Source organism: Bufo bufo, chromosome 2 (assembly GCF_905171765.1).
Source record: "Bufo bufo chromosome 2, aBufBuf1.1, whole genome shotgun sequence".
Lineage (NCBI taxonomy): Eukaryota > Metazoa > Chordata > Amphibia > Anura > Bufonidae > Bufo > Bufo bufo.
Genome location: NC_053390.1, coordinates 304,688,635 through 304,703,745, shown reverse-complemented (window position 1 = coordinate 304,703,745; position 15,111 = coordinate 304,688,635). Strand labels below are relative to the sequence as shown.

The 15,111-nt window shown below is 41.9% G+C and overlaps 1 protein-coding gene and 1 gene segment (V, D, J or C); both read right to left on the bottom strand.

Annotated features, from left to right (window-relative positions):
• The window catches only part of LOC120989007, a 769,594-nt gene that overhangs the window by 89,043 nt on the left and 665,440 nt on the right, over positions 1 to 15,111 (bottom strand). For all 8 annotated transcript variants that reach the window (XM_040416849.1, XM_040416848.1, XM_040416847.1 and 5 more), the window contains one exon: positions 10,842 to 11,162. In XM_040416849.1, the coding sequence (XP_040272783.1) occupies positions 10,842 to 11,162 (321 nt within the window). The remainder of the gene's footprint in view (positions 1 to 10,841; positions 11,163 to 15,111) is intronic.
• LOC120989011 overlaps positions 1 to 15,111 on the bottom strand; it is a 326,239-nt gene that overhangs the window by 257,544 nt on the left and 53,584 nt on the right.

Here is a 15,111-nt window from a genome sequence, read left to right as displayed (position 1 = left end):
GTATCCTGTCCAAAAAGATAGCGACATGACTAAAAATTGAATCAGAACCTGATACAATTGGTCGACCGGGGGGATCGACGAGAGACTTGTGGATCTTAGGCAACACATACAGCACCGGAGTGACTGGATGCGTTACAGTAAGGTAATCCACAAGTCCCTCATCGATAACCCCCGCGTCCAGGGCACCAGCCAAAACATTTTTGATCAATTCAGCAATTTTGAACTTAGGGTCAGCATCAATGGGTCTGTAGATGGTACTATCACTCAATTGCCTCAAGATCTCTGCAATATATTTACAGGTGTCTAATACAACCACCGCACCGCCTTTAACTGCGGCCTTAATAGTAAGTTCGGGGTCGCGTTTTAATTCATTAAGGGCAACAATCTCATCAACAGTCACATTGGGGCGACCAAACGGTTGTGGAGAGGGTGTCTCTCTCAATGTCTGAATGTCAGACTTAACCGCAGCCATATACGCCTCAATGGCAGGATCACAAATGACAGGATTAAAATTACTACCAAGTGAGAGATCGAACATGCCAAGAGATAACTCACTCATCTTGGCATGTTCGATCCGCTCCTTGTTCTGAAACCAGACCTTTAATTTAATATAATATAGTAACTTTTTTTCTTTTTTGTTTTTTCTTTCCTGCAGTAGGTGGGCCACGGAGTATGAAGTGAGGAAATATGGAGCTACATTTATGGACGGCATGTTCATATAAGGATTGTCTTCTATCCACAGCACAAACCTTTTTATTTTGTTTGCTTCTGTATGAATCTGGTACTTTTGTAATTACAGTCCGTTGTGTACAATGGCAGGTATCCACGAGGAGATCCCTCCCTATTAGATGACAATGGGTGGACTTTGACCATGGATACAGTGTGACCCTACACTAACGTGTTGGTGCGCAACTGATCTTTGGCCACGGATGTGGGCTGCAGCTTTGATATTGCGGCATCCCGGATCCGAACTCACCCAGTCACCAGTATAGGCCATAGAGCACTAATATGTGCCATTACCTTACTTTGTTACACACCGGCTGTTTATATCAGAAGTATCTGGCAACAAAGGGAAGTTGCCCTTAAACAAGATGGCGTAAGATACATCAGAAGATCAACACGCAGTTGCGGTATTACAGGCATATCGTAACCCGGAAGTACGCAATATACGTCATGGAGACATGCGCAGTTGCGCTACAGGAACGCCGAACCGCATGGATTATGACAGCCGTCCACGCTATACATCCTCCTTCACCCTCCGTCTGCTTGACCTACGCAGTAAGCATTAAGCACTTTATCAGCACGCACAGCTGACACTCCTCACTAGATGATTGATAATTATGAATCTTTGTATACATTTGTGTATTTCACAGGATGATATATCCATTTTTATAATTGATTGTTTATTATATGATTATGCACTGAGGCTCACCATGAGATGTACTGTAAATGTGACAATGTAGTGTATTTTTAACCTAATTAATGTGTTTATTATGAATTGATCACACCTGTATCACATATTGATTGTATTCACCCCACTGGTATATATATCCAGCATTTTGTCTGTACTCACTGCTTGAGAAAGGCTCGTATACTGAGCCGAAACGTCGCTTGTCCCATATGGGTAAATAAAGTATTTTTTTCATTTTTTACTTCCTGGAGTGCTGCCCTTTTTGTTATTTTTTATATATATATATATATATATATATATGTATGTGTGCCCAGGCATATATGCATATATATAGGCCCTTTCTCTGGGCCCGTCCAGGTGGGTTGTGTATGCATACATAGAGATGTATGTATGCCCCCTTTTGGCAGCATACATCTCTATGTATATAGAATATGCATCCTGGGGGTGGGTTTCATGAGTATCGGCACATATAGCTATGGATGTGTCCCACACATTTATAGATATGTGTGCCCCTATATATGGATATATATATATATATATATATTGTATATTGTAATATAGGTGGGCTTACTTGCCCCCTATATGTATGTGTGTCCATTCATATATGTTTATGGATGTGCCTCAAGCATCCATAAACATATATGGCAGTTGCTCTGGTGCCCCAAATCCCCCGCTCAGATGCGTCTGCTGGGTGGGTGGAGGAGACCGACAGTTGGACAATTATGTCCAGCGTCGGCCTCTACAAAGGACAGAGGATCAATAAGATCCTCTGCCCTTTGTCACCATCTCCGGCCGCGCCGGAAATGGTGCGCCTAACAGAGACATGGGAACAAAGAGTTCCCATGCCCCTGTGAGTGGCTGACCTCCGGCGCTGTAATTACAGCGCCGGAGGTAGGTGTCCGCTTCACAGGCGGGAGGATCAAAGGATCCCCCCCCCCTGGAAGCGCGCTCCGAGATCCTTGGGCCGGCGCGGTGACGTCATATCACCGCACCGGCCTTGGTGTTGAGTCCGGCGGTGCGCATGCGGACGGCGGCAATAGTAGGACTGCGAGCCGGCGCCGCCAAGTTTAAATAGACCGGCGGCGCTCCGCTCAGCAGTCAGGTAAGTCCACCCGGAGAAGAGGCATCCCCTGGACCAACGAGCCCCCCTGGACAACGAGCATATTACCGCTGAGTATATAACCCTCCCTATACCACCAACGATATATATATATATATATATATATATATACCACCAACTATATATATATATATATATATATATTATTCCCTGCCATATCTACCTTCCCCTGCATTAACCCTCCCTATACCACCAACGATATATATATATATATATACCACCAACTATATATATATATATATTATCCCCTGCTCCATGATTCCCCTGCATTCCCTGCATTAACCCTTATACCACCAACGATTCCCTGATTCCCCTGCATTCCCTGCATTAACCCTTATCCCCTAACCCTCACACCACCAACCTCTGTGTTCCCCTATAGCCCCTGTTTCCCTTGGTTTCCCCCTGTAACCCTTGGTAACCCTTACCTTCCCCTGCCCTGACCCTAATCCCCCTGTGTTCCCCCAGGATCCCTCATATTCCCCGCTACCCTGGTATATTGCTACCCCTGATACCCCTTCCCGGCTGCCCTGCTTACCCCAGCAGTAGCAGTGTCTGTATTTACCCCTTGTTATTCCCCGTAGGGAGAGTATATTGACAGGATTGGGTGGGCTTCTGGTAAAGTGTATGTATGTGTATTATAGTTATATACTGGGGAGGACTTGGGACTGTGTTAGTGTAGTTAGTACCGTAATAGTGTGTTATAGTGTGTGTACTTACATTGCTGTGTGTTGCCATAACTATATATACCTATTCCCTTGATATAGATATAGATATATATAGTTATAAACATAAATATTCCTTTGTAGTAGTAAGGCGCCGCAGCAATAGTTGTAGTATATTGTTGGTACTGTATTATTAGTGTATTACGTATGCTATGTTCTGTAAGGATTAATAAATACTGTAATATTTATACCTATTGTGTAACGTGTGGTTACTAGCGGTAGTTAGTAAGGCGCATGCAGCTAGTTTAGTGATTAACGTAAGGCAATCAGTAGCGATTTGTTGATAAGTAAGGCATAAATAGGCGGAGCTATCATAAGACGACTCACGCCTATTTATGAATATTAATTATTGAGATTGGCAAAAATATCAATAATTAATATCCCCTTTAACATCACCAGGGTCCATCTTGAAGGCGTGAGGAGTCAGAACATGCCCTAGAAACAGAATCTCCTGTACACCAAAGACACATTTCTCTTGCTTAGCGGATAGCTGATTCTCCCTCAACACCTCTAATACTTGTTTAACATGAAACACATGAGATTCGAAGTCAGGAGAGAATATCAAAATGTCGTCAAGATAGACAATAAGAAATTTACCTAAGAACTCCCTAAGAATGTCATTCATGAAGTTTTGGAACACAGCTGGGGCATTGCTGAGTCAAAAGGCATCACCTGATATTCAAAGTGTCCTGCCGGAGTATTGAACACCGTCTTCCATTCGTCTCCCTCCTTGATTCGGATTAGATTGTATGCCCCTTTCAGGTCAATCTTGGAAAACCAGGTTGCCCCCAGAACCTGGTTAAATAAATCCATAATCAATGGGAGGGAGTATCTATTCTGGACAGTGATTTTATTTAATCTCTGGTAATCGATACATGGCCTAAGACCACCATCTTTTTTCTTAACGAAGAAAACCCCCGCCCCCATAGGAGACACAGAAGGTCTAATATGCCCTTTACCAAGGCTCTCCTTAATATAATCTTCCATGGCCTTGCGTTTGGGCTTAGAAAGATTATAAATTCGCCCCTTAGGAAACTTGGCCCCCTCTACTAGCTCTATAGTACAATCATAAGGTCTATGGGGGGGTAGAACCTCCGGGGTTGGTGATGAGAATACATCAGAATATTCCCTAACAACAGTGGGTAAAGTATCAGACTTTACTGAGACCCCAGCCTGTACAACGGACAAGCACGAGTCACACTTAGGCCCCCATCTCACCAACTCCCCCTTGGACCAATCTATAGTGGGGTTATGTAGTCGGAGCCAAGGCAACCCTAGTACCACCTCAGCAGGTAGGTTCTCCAGGACTAGAAGCGAACATCTCTCCGAGTGGCACACACCCACGGTTAGAGAAATCTCCGAGGTACATAAGCTCACCGTACCACCAATAAGAGGAGTAGCATCAATAGCCATGACATGGATAGGAGTTGGTAAAGCAAACATTGGAATACCCAATCTTACAGCGTACTCAGAGTCAATAAAGCTGGCTGCTGAGCCAGAATCAATAAAGGCCTTACCCGGCCATTTATCTACCCCCAGAGAAATCGTAATGGGTACCAATAGCTTACATTTAGAAAAATCTGAGTGTACCTGGTCTTTAGGTTGCCTTGCCTTAGGAGACTTGACAGAGAGGACCTTCTTAGGTCACTGGTTGATCCAATGGTCAGGATCTCCACAGTAAAAGCATTTTCCACGTCTGCGGCGAAGATTCCCTCGGGTCATGCCAACCTCCATGGGTTCCTCGGTGGAGACCTCAGCATTGTCTCTGGGATAGGCCTCTGGCTGGACCACCATCTGGGAAAAGAACTGTTGTTCCTGTCGTCTCTCACTAACCCGTCGGACAACAAGGGTCATCATCTCCTCTAAGGTCTCTGGAAGTTGATAACTGACCAGAAGATCCTTTAAATTATCAGACAGACCTGACCTGAACTGACTCTTCAGGGCTGGTTCGTTCCATCCTGAGGGGACACACCACCTTCTGAATTGGGTGCAATAATCCTCCAGGTAGATTGCCCTGAACCAGTGCCTTTAGAGCCGTCTCGGCTACTAGAGCCCTGTCTGGTTTATCATAGAGGGAACCCAGGGCCTGAAAGAACCCCTCCACAGAACTTAAACAACTGGTGCCAGCAGGTAAAGAGAACGCCCAGTCCTGGGGATTACCCTGTAGTCGGGAAATTATAATGCCCACGCGTTGACTCTCAGGGCCAGAGGAGACGGGGCGCAAACGGAAGTAAAGTCTGCAACTCTCCTTAAAAGAGAGAGACTTCTTCCGGTCTCCAGAAAAGGGTTCTGGGAACTTAATCTGGGGCTCAAAATGCAGACTGGAGGCCTGAGGAGTGGAAGAACCTTGCCCTAACTCAAAAGAACAGAGGTTTTTCCCCTAGCTCCTGCACCATTTGCATCAGATTAGAGACATGGTCAGTCAGGGTCACCAGAGGATTCATTATACAGTGGTTATTTGGCCTGTTAATCTGTAACGGTCACGTATACACACACACAGGGGGGAGGATAGTGACCACTGCGCTCCACCCTCACCCCTGCCCCTGCCTACTTGCCTCACAAGTCCTGATGACAGGGGACAACTGGACGGCAGTCCCTAACTTAGGATACGTGCGGGAAGGACAGACAAGACAAATAACGGATAGTGAACGGACGGGTCAAAACCAAGAGGACAACGCATTACAGAGGGATAAGCAAAGAAAGGTCAGGAGAAGCCGTGGTCATAAATACCAGGAGAGTCGAGAAGTACCAAAGGAGTCCGCAAAGAATAGTCAGGTGGAAGCTGAGGTCAATATACCAGGAAGGATGCGCAGTACAGGAGAAGTAGGCAAAGGATCGTCAGGGAACAGGATCAGGTAAGTACACAGGTATCCAACAACTGCCAGGAACCTAAATTAACAGGCAAAATGGGGCCAGCAGGCTGCCTGTATTTATAGTGGGGAGTGAGGGTCATGTGACATGGCCAGCGTCACATGACCGACAGACCAACCAGTCGAGCACCGAGTGATCAGCTCGGCGCTCAAGGCAGACCTAGGAGCAGGGAGCCTCCCAGCTAGCAAAGCCGCCCTGGGAACGAGGTCAAACACAGATCCTCGCTCCCGAAGCTAAGCAGCAGGTCTGCAGCTGATGGGAGACCGAGTGCACCTTCGGAACCCTGTTACAATTGCTATATATTCTTGTTTTAGAATATTACGAATATTCAAAAAAACGAATATATTTGTTTTTTCGAATATTTGTAATATTCTAAAACAAGAATATATAGCAATATAGCGAATATTAAAAAAAAAACTAATATAGAGCAATTTAGCTGATATAGTGCTATAATCTTTTTTTTCAATAGTTGAAATTTTTTTCCAATCTGAACTTCAGATGAGAAAAAAATTACAACTGTTAGACAAAGAAGATTATAGCACTATATTAGCTAAATTGCTCTATATTTGTTTTTTTAGAATATTAGCTATATTGCTATATATTCTTGTTTTAGAATATTACGAATATTTGAAAAAACAAATATATTCAATATAGTGCTATGACTCATTGGCCCACAAGCAAGAAGCAGGGAGGAATCATGTTTTTTCTCAGCAATTGAAAAATCTGCGATAAAAAGTCGCATTACCAAAATTTGCATATTACGCGATCATTACCTTGTCGATTTTTCGAGTAAAAAAATCGTACAATATAACGAATATTCGAATTCGCAAATATTCGGTAAAATATTCTACAAAATATTCACGGAATATCACGAATTCGGATATGACCCCTGCCGCTCATCACTAGTGATGCCTCATGTGCTGCACTGCAACATGGTGCCTATGTTTGTGTTTGAATGCCCATGGCTTATTTTCATCCCACAGATCTTGCACACAGCAGTGGTTTTGTCTGCAGGCAATGTTGAAAAAAATTGTCAAATGTGAGATCCTCACACAGAGCTTCCAGCAGCCAAACGTGGACTAGGTCTGGCATGTTTTGCGCCTATGTCAGCAGTATCAGCGGAATCAGCAGTTTCCGAGCTAACCACAATCAAAGCAGATCTGTGTTACTTTGGCAGCTCATGCCCCCTCACTGTGTCTATTAGGAACATTACTCAGTGAACAAATACTACTCACATTTTTGCCTTTACTACCACTTCTCTCCTCCCATTGCTCTGTGTGCAGCTGCATCGCTGCTTCTAATAGCTAATTAGCATCTGCAGTAACACTGTGCTGCTGACCTTATTGCCTTGCCTAAGCAATTAGGTTCCTAGTGTGATGGTTCCTAGCTAATGTGTTTATTCTCTATTGTCTGCCCATATACCAACCTGTGCCTGTTAACCATTGTGATCCTCAGCTGCCAGCCTTGACTTCTAACCTGTTCATTGGGCTTTACATGAACTCTGCCTGCCCTGATATTGACCTTTTACTGCCTACAAGTTTTGCCTGATCCTTAGGGGCCCCTAATTGTCAACAATACCAGGACTAATTCAAGAGGTAGCAACCTGGTGGCTCCCCTGCAGCAAAGTCCTGATCCTTTTATATCGGTTAAAGGGTGAATACTAGGGGCCTACCAGGATAATGCCGTTAGGTTTAGCTCAAAGTCAAATTGGTTGTTGACACAGTGGTACTGTAGCACCTAACAATTTTTCTTAATGATTTGACTGTACATTGCCTCTGCTCTTTATTACTATTATGGCCACCACCCTCCTCCTCTGATGTCAACTCCTACGCGGCACTCCCATCTTGTTCCCTGGTCCAACACACAATCATGAGCATAATCCTCACACTCCCTACCACTTTTATCAGCTTTTATCAATCATGAGCTTTTTGGCCCCATTATAATTCTCTTCTCTGAATTTGCCCTATGTACCACTGTCATCATGGCTACCAGTGCCCTATCACCATCATCATGGCTATAAGTTCACTACTATTACTACCACCAGCACAACTATGCATTTGAGTAAGGTCCCACACCTCCACCTGAACCTTGACCTCATGGCAGTCCAAACGCTGTCTGTTCTAACACAAATCTGTTATAGAAAGACTATCTTGAGATGATGCAAATTAAAGTCTTCTCTGGAACTGCATGGAGGAGGAGCAGCAGGAATGTGCTGGCTCCTGGCTCAAAAGCAGTGAGACTCAGAGGTGACATCAGCATAATCCTGCTGTGACTGAGAGGATGAGTAAGTTATCCAGTTCACAATGTAATTTTTTTCACCCTCAATAATAATCTGTCGCTTACTAGAAGCGAGGGAGAACTATGGCCTGCTGCTACTACTGTACTACTGGCTGGACCACTGGTACAACTGTGCTGCTACTGCTGTTTGCACTACTATAGCCACCTGCATTCTCATGAACAGATGATGAGGCACATGTCTTTTGTTTTCCACTCTGTTTGCAACAGTTTTTTGGGAAAAAAAATACAGGCCCAAATGGATGTTTCCTGACTGCAAACAAACTATACACTGCATTGATGCATTTAAATATTCTTATTTGCACACTTATAAATGGTAGAAAAATTGAAACAGATTTCTTGGAAAAAATACAGGCATAATTGGACATCCCTTGAGTGTGACTAAACTATACACTGTGATTGATACACTAACATACACTTATTTGTGCATGGTAGAAGAATTGCAACAGGCTTTTGGGAAACAGCAAAAGGCCCAACTGGAAGTCCCCTGTTGCAACACAAATATATGCTTTTATGCTGCTGTTGATGCACCAAAATACGCTTATTGTACACATCCAAACTGTAGAAGTATCGCAACAGGTTTTTGGAAAACAAATGCACAGTTTTGCCAGTATGCAGTGAAATATATGCTACTAGTGATGCTGGGAAGTATGCCTATTGCACACTTATGAACTGCAGAAGCTTTGCAACAGGTTTTAGGACACAAAAGGATGGTTCTTGCAGATAAACAAAACCCCATTACTATCTCTTTAAAAACTCATGTCTTGTGCAGTGCAACACATGAAGTTATGAATGGCTCTAACCCTGGCTACAGACACATAGTACACTATAGCCTCTTTCACACGGGCATTGCAGGAAAATGTGCGGGTGCGATTTTTCCGCGCGAGTGCAAAACATTGTAATGCGTTTTGCACTCGCGTGAGAAAAATCACACATGTTTGGTACCCAAACCCGAACTTCTTCACAGAAGTTCGGGCTTGGGTTAGGTATTGTGTAGATGTTATTATTTTCCCTTATAACATGGTTATAAGGGAAAATAATAGCATTCTGAATACAGAATGCTTAGTAGGAGGTCAATTGAGGGTTAAAAAATAAATAAAAAAAATTAACTCACCTTCTCCTCTTGTTCGCGTAGTTCCCGGTCTCTTCTTTACTTCTTTAATGATGAGCTGTGGGCTAAAGGACCTTTGGTGACGTCAGATCACATGCTCCAATCACATGGTCCATCACCGTGGTGATGGACCATGTGATTGGAGCATGTGATCTGACGTCACCACAGGTCCTAGCCGGTAGTTCATCTTTTAAGAAGTAAAGAAGAGACCGGGAACTACGCGAACAAGAGGAGAAGGCGAGTTAATTTTTTTATTTTTTTTTAACCCTCAATTGATCACCTAAGCATTCTGTATTCAGAATGCTATTATTTTCCCTTATAACCATGTTATAAGGGAAAATAATACAGTGTATAGACTGTCACCTAGCAACCATGCGTGAAAATCGCACCGCATCCGCACTTGCTTGCGGATGCTTGCGATTTTCACGCAACCCCATTCACTTCTATGGGGCCTGCGTTGCGTGAAAAACGCAGAATATAGAGCATGCTGCGATTTTCACGCAACGCACAAGTGATGCGTGAAAATCACCGCTCATGTGAACAGCCCCATAGAAATGAATGGGTCGGTATTCAGTGCGGGTGCAATGCATTCAACTCACGCATCGCATCCGCGCGGAATACTCGCCCGTGTGAAAGGGGCCTAACTGTCCATATGCTGTCCCTAATGATAAAATCTGACTTTATATCTAGTAATTCAATCTACTTAACTAAATTGTTCGCAATCATTACACTATCCCTGCAAGAACCAAAAATGGCTGGCTTGTGTGTCTAATTGGTGTCTGCAAGAGAATGACAGACACGTCCCTGTTACATCACTGGCTGGACTCACAATGGTGTCTATACTTCAGAGCTATCATAGGGCCTAATAGACTATCCAATAAGTTCTGTCCTGATTGGCAGTCAGGTTGCCCTGCCTGGGTTTATTTGATGCCTGTTTTCATCTTCCCTGCTGTGCTTCCCTCACTAGTGTACTGAATTTCAAATATAAAATGATGGACACCAAAACTTTGGATTTGTTTGGATGAAGAATTTTTGTGAAATTTATGACATATCTGATTAGTTTAGAATTGTTTCACTCATCTCTAGTCTCAATACATTTGTCCAGGTCATATAAGATACTGTACATTACAAAGTGATATATTTGATTCTATAGCTATTGGAACCAGCTTCTCTAAAAAGTGGTTGCAATGATTAAACACATTAGGCCTATAACAATGTGACTTTTTAAACTCCACTTTCAGTACCAGTTAATTATATTGATACATAAACAAAACTGCATTTCTATACTTATATTCAATTGTGTCTTCTTACCTGAATATTTGCTAATATTATGCATCAGGATTTGGCCTTTGATGTCCACCTTACAAGTGTATATGTCTCCACTATTCCAACTTTTTCTGCTGACACTCAGTTTAGTTGTTCCAAAATTTAACCCATCTTCATCACGTAGAACTTTAAATTTAGTTTGAGAATCATGCTCCTTACCACTTTGAAGCCAACCAACGTGTATTTCTTTGGGTGTAAAGTCAGACAAAAAACAAAGTAAAGGTATATCTGCTTCTGTGCTATCATCAATCTGAGGCAGTAAAATCTCAATATGGGGATATTTGACAGTGCCCATGCAATCTGGAACTGAATGAAAAATAGTTTATTCCAAGAGAACTATGCAAACAAATGACACAATATAACAAATGTAAATATGATGTGAAATATTCCATATCCTAATGTACCATTTGCATACTGTTACACTGTTACTACCCTAAATATAAATTAGAATTAGAAAATTAACTTTCACTTAGTGATTATCACCAGAACAATCTTGCATCCAGCACTACTACTCTGGTCCTCCCTGATGCTCTCTGATAACTTGGCTGCAGTAATAACGTGCCAATGTACTCATGTGACTGCAACAGCCAATCATTAAACTCTGTAGAAGATGACATTGCTGAGGCCAGGGTTTGGCTTCAGCAGTTATGTCAGTGGCGTACCTTCAATGGAGGCAGACCGGGTGATTGCCACAGGGCCCAAGGGGAGGGGATCCAGCGCTGAAATCCTTTTCCTGTTCCCAATGTAAAAATACTGCAATACTTTTCATGCAGCTGTCACTAGGGGGAGCTAAGAGCAAACAGATGATTACAGCTTCCATAATAGACCATGGTAACTGTATAAACTCCTTTGCACTGAGCTACCCCTAGTAGTAGCTGCAGGTAAACAGCTTTGTAATGTAAAGTGAAGCAGGAGATTTATCAGTGTATTCATGTCAGTTATCTAGTGTAAATACATTGAGAAATATGGTGTTCAGAATGAGCGCCATATTTTTAAAGCACCTTTTCAATGTCTTCCAACATAACAGTCTAAAGTGGGTGAAGCTGAGGGCAACTTTTTATTTTAGTACAATTTTTTCAATTAAAATGTGTTATCTTTATTAAAAAAAAGTATAGTAAATTCATCAGAAATCTGAGATGTTGTGCTTTGCGTTTCATGTTGCCTAGGAGTATTTGACACATACATACTGGAAAATTTGTGGCGCAGGGGGGCCCATAATAATGTTTGCCATGGGGCCTTATGAGATCTATGCACGCCCCTTATTTGAGTGTATGGGCATGTCACCACTGTAGCCAAGGGAACAGACCAGTCATTGCGGTGAAACGGCAAGGTGTGGGGAAATGGGTAATTTATTTAGGTTGTCACATTTCGCTCCACATTTTGGGCAATATTTTGTCCAACCTCTTTTAAAATCATCTGGGTAGACATACCCACAATGATAGCCCTTACAGTGCATTCAGATAGTTGTCATATCCATTCACTTTTTTCACATTTTGTTATGCTGCCTTGTGCTAAATAAAAAAAAATCAACCTACACTAAATACCCTATAATGAGAAAGTGAAAAGAGAATTTTAAACATGTATGCAAATGTATTAAAAAGGACCAAACTAAAATTTGACATGGGCAGAAGTATTCAAGCCCTTTGAAATATAGCTCTGGGTGCCTCCCATTTCATTAATCTATAAAATGTTTCTATACATTGATTTGAATCTGGCCGTGATAAATTTAAGTTGATTGTATATGATTTGGAAAGACACAGCCCTGTGTGTATAAGGTTTTACAGCTGACAATGCATATCAGAGAAAAACCAAGCCATGAAGAGGAAATAACTGCCAGTAGAAATTAAAGAAAAGATTGTGTGAAGGCACAGATCTGGATAAGGGTAAAAAAAAAATTCTGCTACACTGAAAGTTCCCAAGAGCAGATTGGCCTCAATAATTCTTAAATGAAGGTGTTTGGAACAACCAGGAATCTTTCTAGGGCTGGCTACCTCACCAAACTAAGTACTTACAGGAAAAAGACCATGGTAGGAGAGGTGACCAAGAACACAATGGTCAATCTGACTGAGCACCGAAGAGCCTGTGTACAGATGAGAGAAACTTCCAGAAGGTCAACCATCACTGCAGCACTCCACCAATCTGGGCTTTATGGCAGAGTGCCCAGAAAGAAGCATCTCCTCATTAAAAGACACATGAAAGTTTGCAAAAAAAGCACCTATAGGACACTCAGACTGTGAGTTGCAAGATTCTCTGGTCTGATGAAACCTAGATTGAACGTTTTGGCCTCAATTCTAAGAGTCATGTTTGTAGAAAATGAGGCAAAGTACAGAGATATTCTTAAAACCTAATCCAAACTTGGCCAAAAGTTTACCTTCCAAAAAGACAACTCTGTGAAAGTTGTTGATTGGCCCTCTGAGCACCTCTGGAAATACCTGAAAATAGCTATCTACCAATTCAACAGAATTGGAGGGATTTGCAGAGAAGAATGGCAAAAAATCCAGGTGTGTAAACCTTGTGGCATCATACCCAAGAGGACTGGAGTCTGTAATCGCTGCCAAAGGTGCTTCAACAAGTACTGAGTTAAGGGTTTGTAATACTTATGTCATTGCAATATTTTAGTTGTTCCTTCTCAATCAATTAGCAAAGCTTTTGAGGGCAGAATGATAAGGAAAATGTATATATATATTTTTTATTTTATTTTAGCACAAGGCCACAATATAACAAAATGTAAAAAAAAAAATGAAAGGGTCTTTAGACTTTAGGAATGCACTGGATATAGCTACATACTACGGTTAAATTACAGTTTCTATTATAGTGCAGAGCTATATTCACATTTCTGCAGGATGCAGAGGTGAAATCTCCCAGCATTGCATGGTGGCCCAGTATCTGCAGAGAATTTATTCTGGTGACTTGACTTTCCAGGCATTATTTAGATATTCAACTTATCTTAAAGAGACATTACCATCACATTCTTTGAAATCACATGTTAGCAGCCTATACATGAATATTGTATGTGACTTTATTTACAAAAAACAGGCGGATGATTTTCCTTATATGATTTTGTGAAGTTATTCCATGTATTCTACTTTCTGTTCTGGCTCTTTAACTTTCTTCTTTGCTTGGACTTTTAGTATGGCAAACAGCCTCGCTTGACTTTCTCAGACCATTCACTCCGACCAGAGGTGGAAGGGGGATAGGTGAATCCAATGGAGCATCACACATTACACTGATAAGTGCAATGCTCTAGAGCAGGCATGCTCAACCTGTGGCCCTCCAGCTGTTACAAAACTACAACTTCCAGCATGCCCTAATAGCTGTAGGCTGTCCAGACATGCTGGAAGTTGTAGTTTTGCAACAGCTGGAGGGCCACAGATTGAGCATCCCTGCTCTAGAGCTTCATAAATCTGTCATGCTTTTATCCTAATTTTACTAATCTACAGTACTATAATTTATACTAGCAGATAACATATTTACCTCACAGCAGCAGTAAAAGAACAACGGGATCCCTATCTATATAGGAGTTTTATCTATCTGTGCTGACTGCTACAGAAGTGCAATAATTTTCACTTCATTTCCAGTAGTTTAGAACTACTGAAATTGAAAAGTAAAACATCCACAAATTCTTAATAAATTATTTGATTGTTTTATATGAATATTAAGTTTAACAAATACCCTTTTCTGACAGACGTGTCCCTTTAAATTTTTCTATGCAAGATTTATAGCAGTGCATTCATGTTAAAGTCATGCTTGGATGTTGTAACTAATATAGCATACTTCACATATTAAAAAGAGTTCATGATTATGTCCACAAAATTCTTTAATGTTTTGGAGATAAAACAAAAAGGAATATTTCTGTAATTGAGTAATTTTAAAAGATTGATAAAAATTAGATAGAAATTAGATAGATAGATAGTGTATATGATAGATAGATATTAGATAGATAGATAGATAGATAGATGGTTATGACATAGACAGATAGATAGATAGATAGATAGATAGATAGATAGAGTGAATGAACATTAGTAGAAACAGTCTATATTAAATGGCAAGGCAAGTTGACCACACTGACTGGTGGCTGTGGTTGGTGGCTGAGACTGGCGGCTGTGGCTGAGACTGCTGGCACTGAGTGCTGGCTGTGGCTGAGACTGCTGGCTGCAGCTGAGACTGCTGGCACTGAGTGCTGGCTGTGGCTGAGACTGCTGGCACTGACTGGTGGCTGAGACTGGTGGCTGTGACTGGTGGCACTGACTGATGG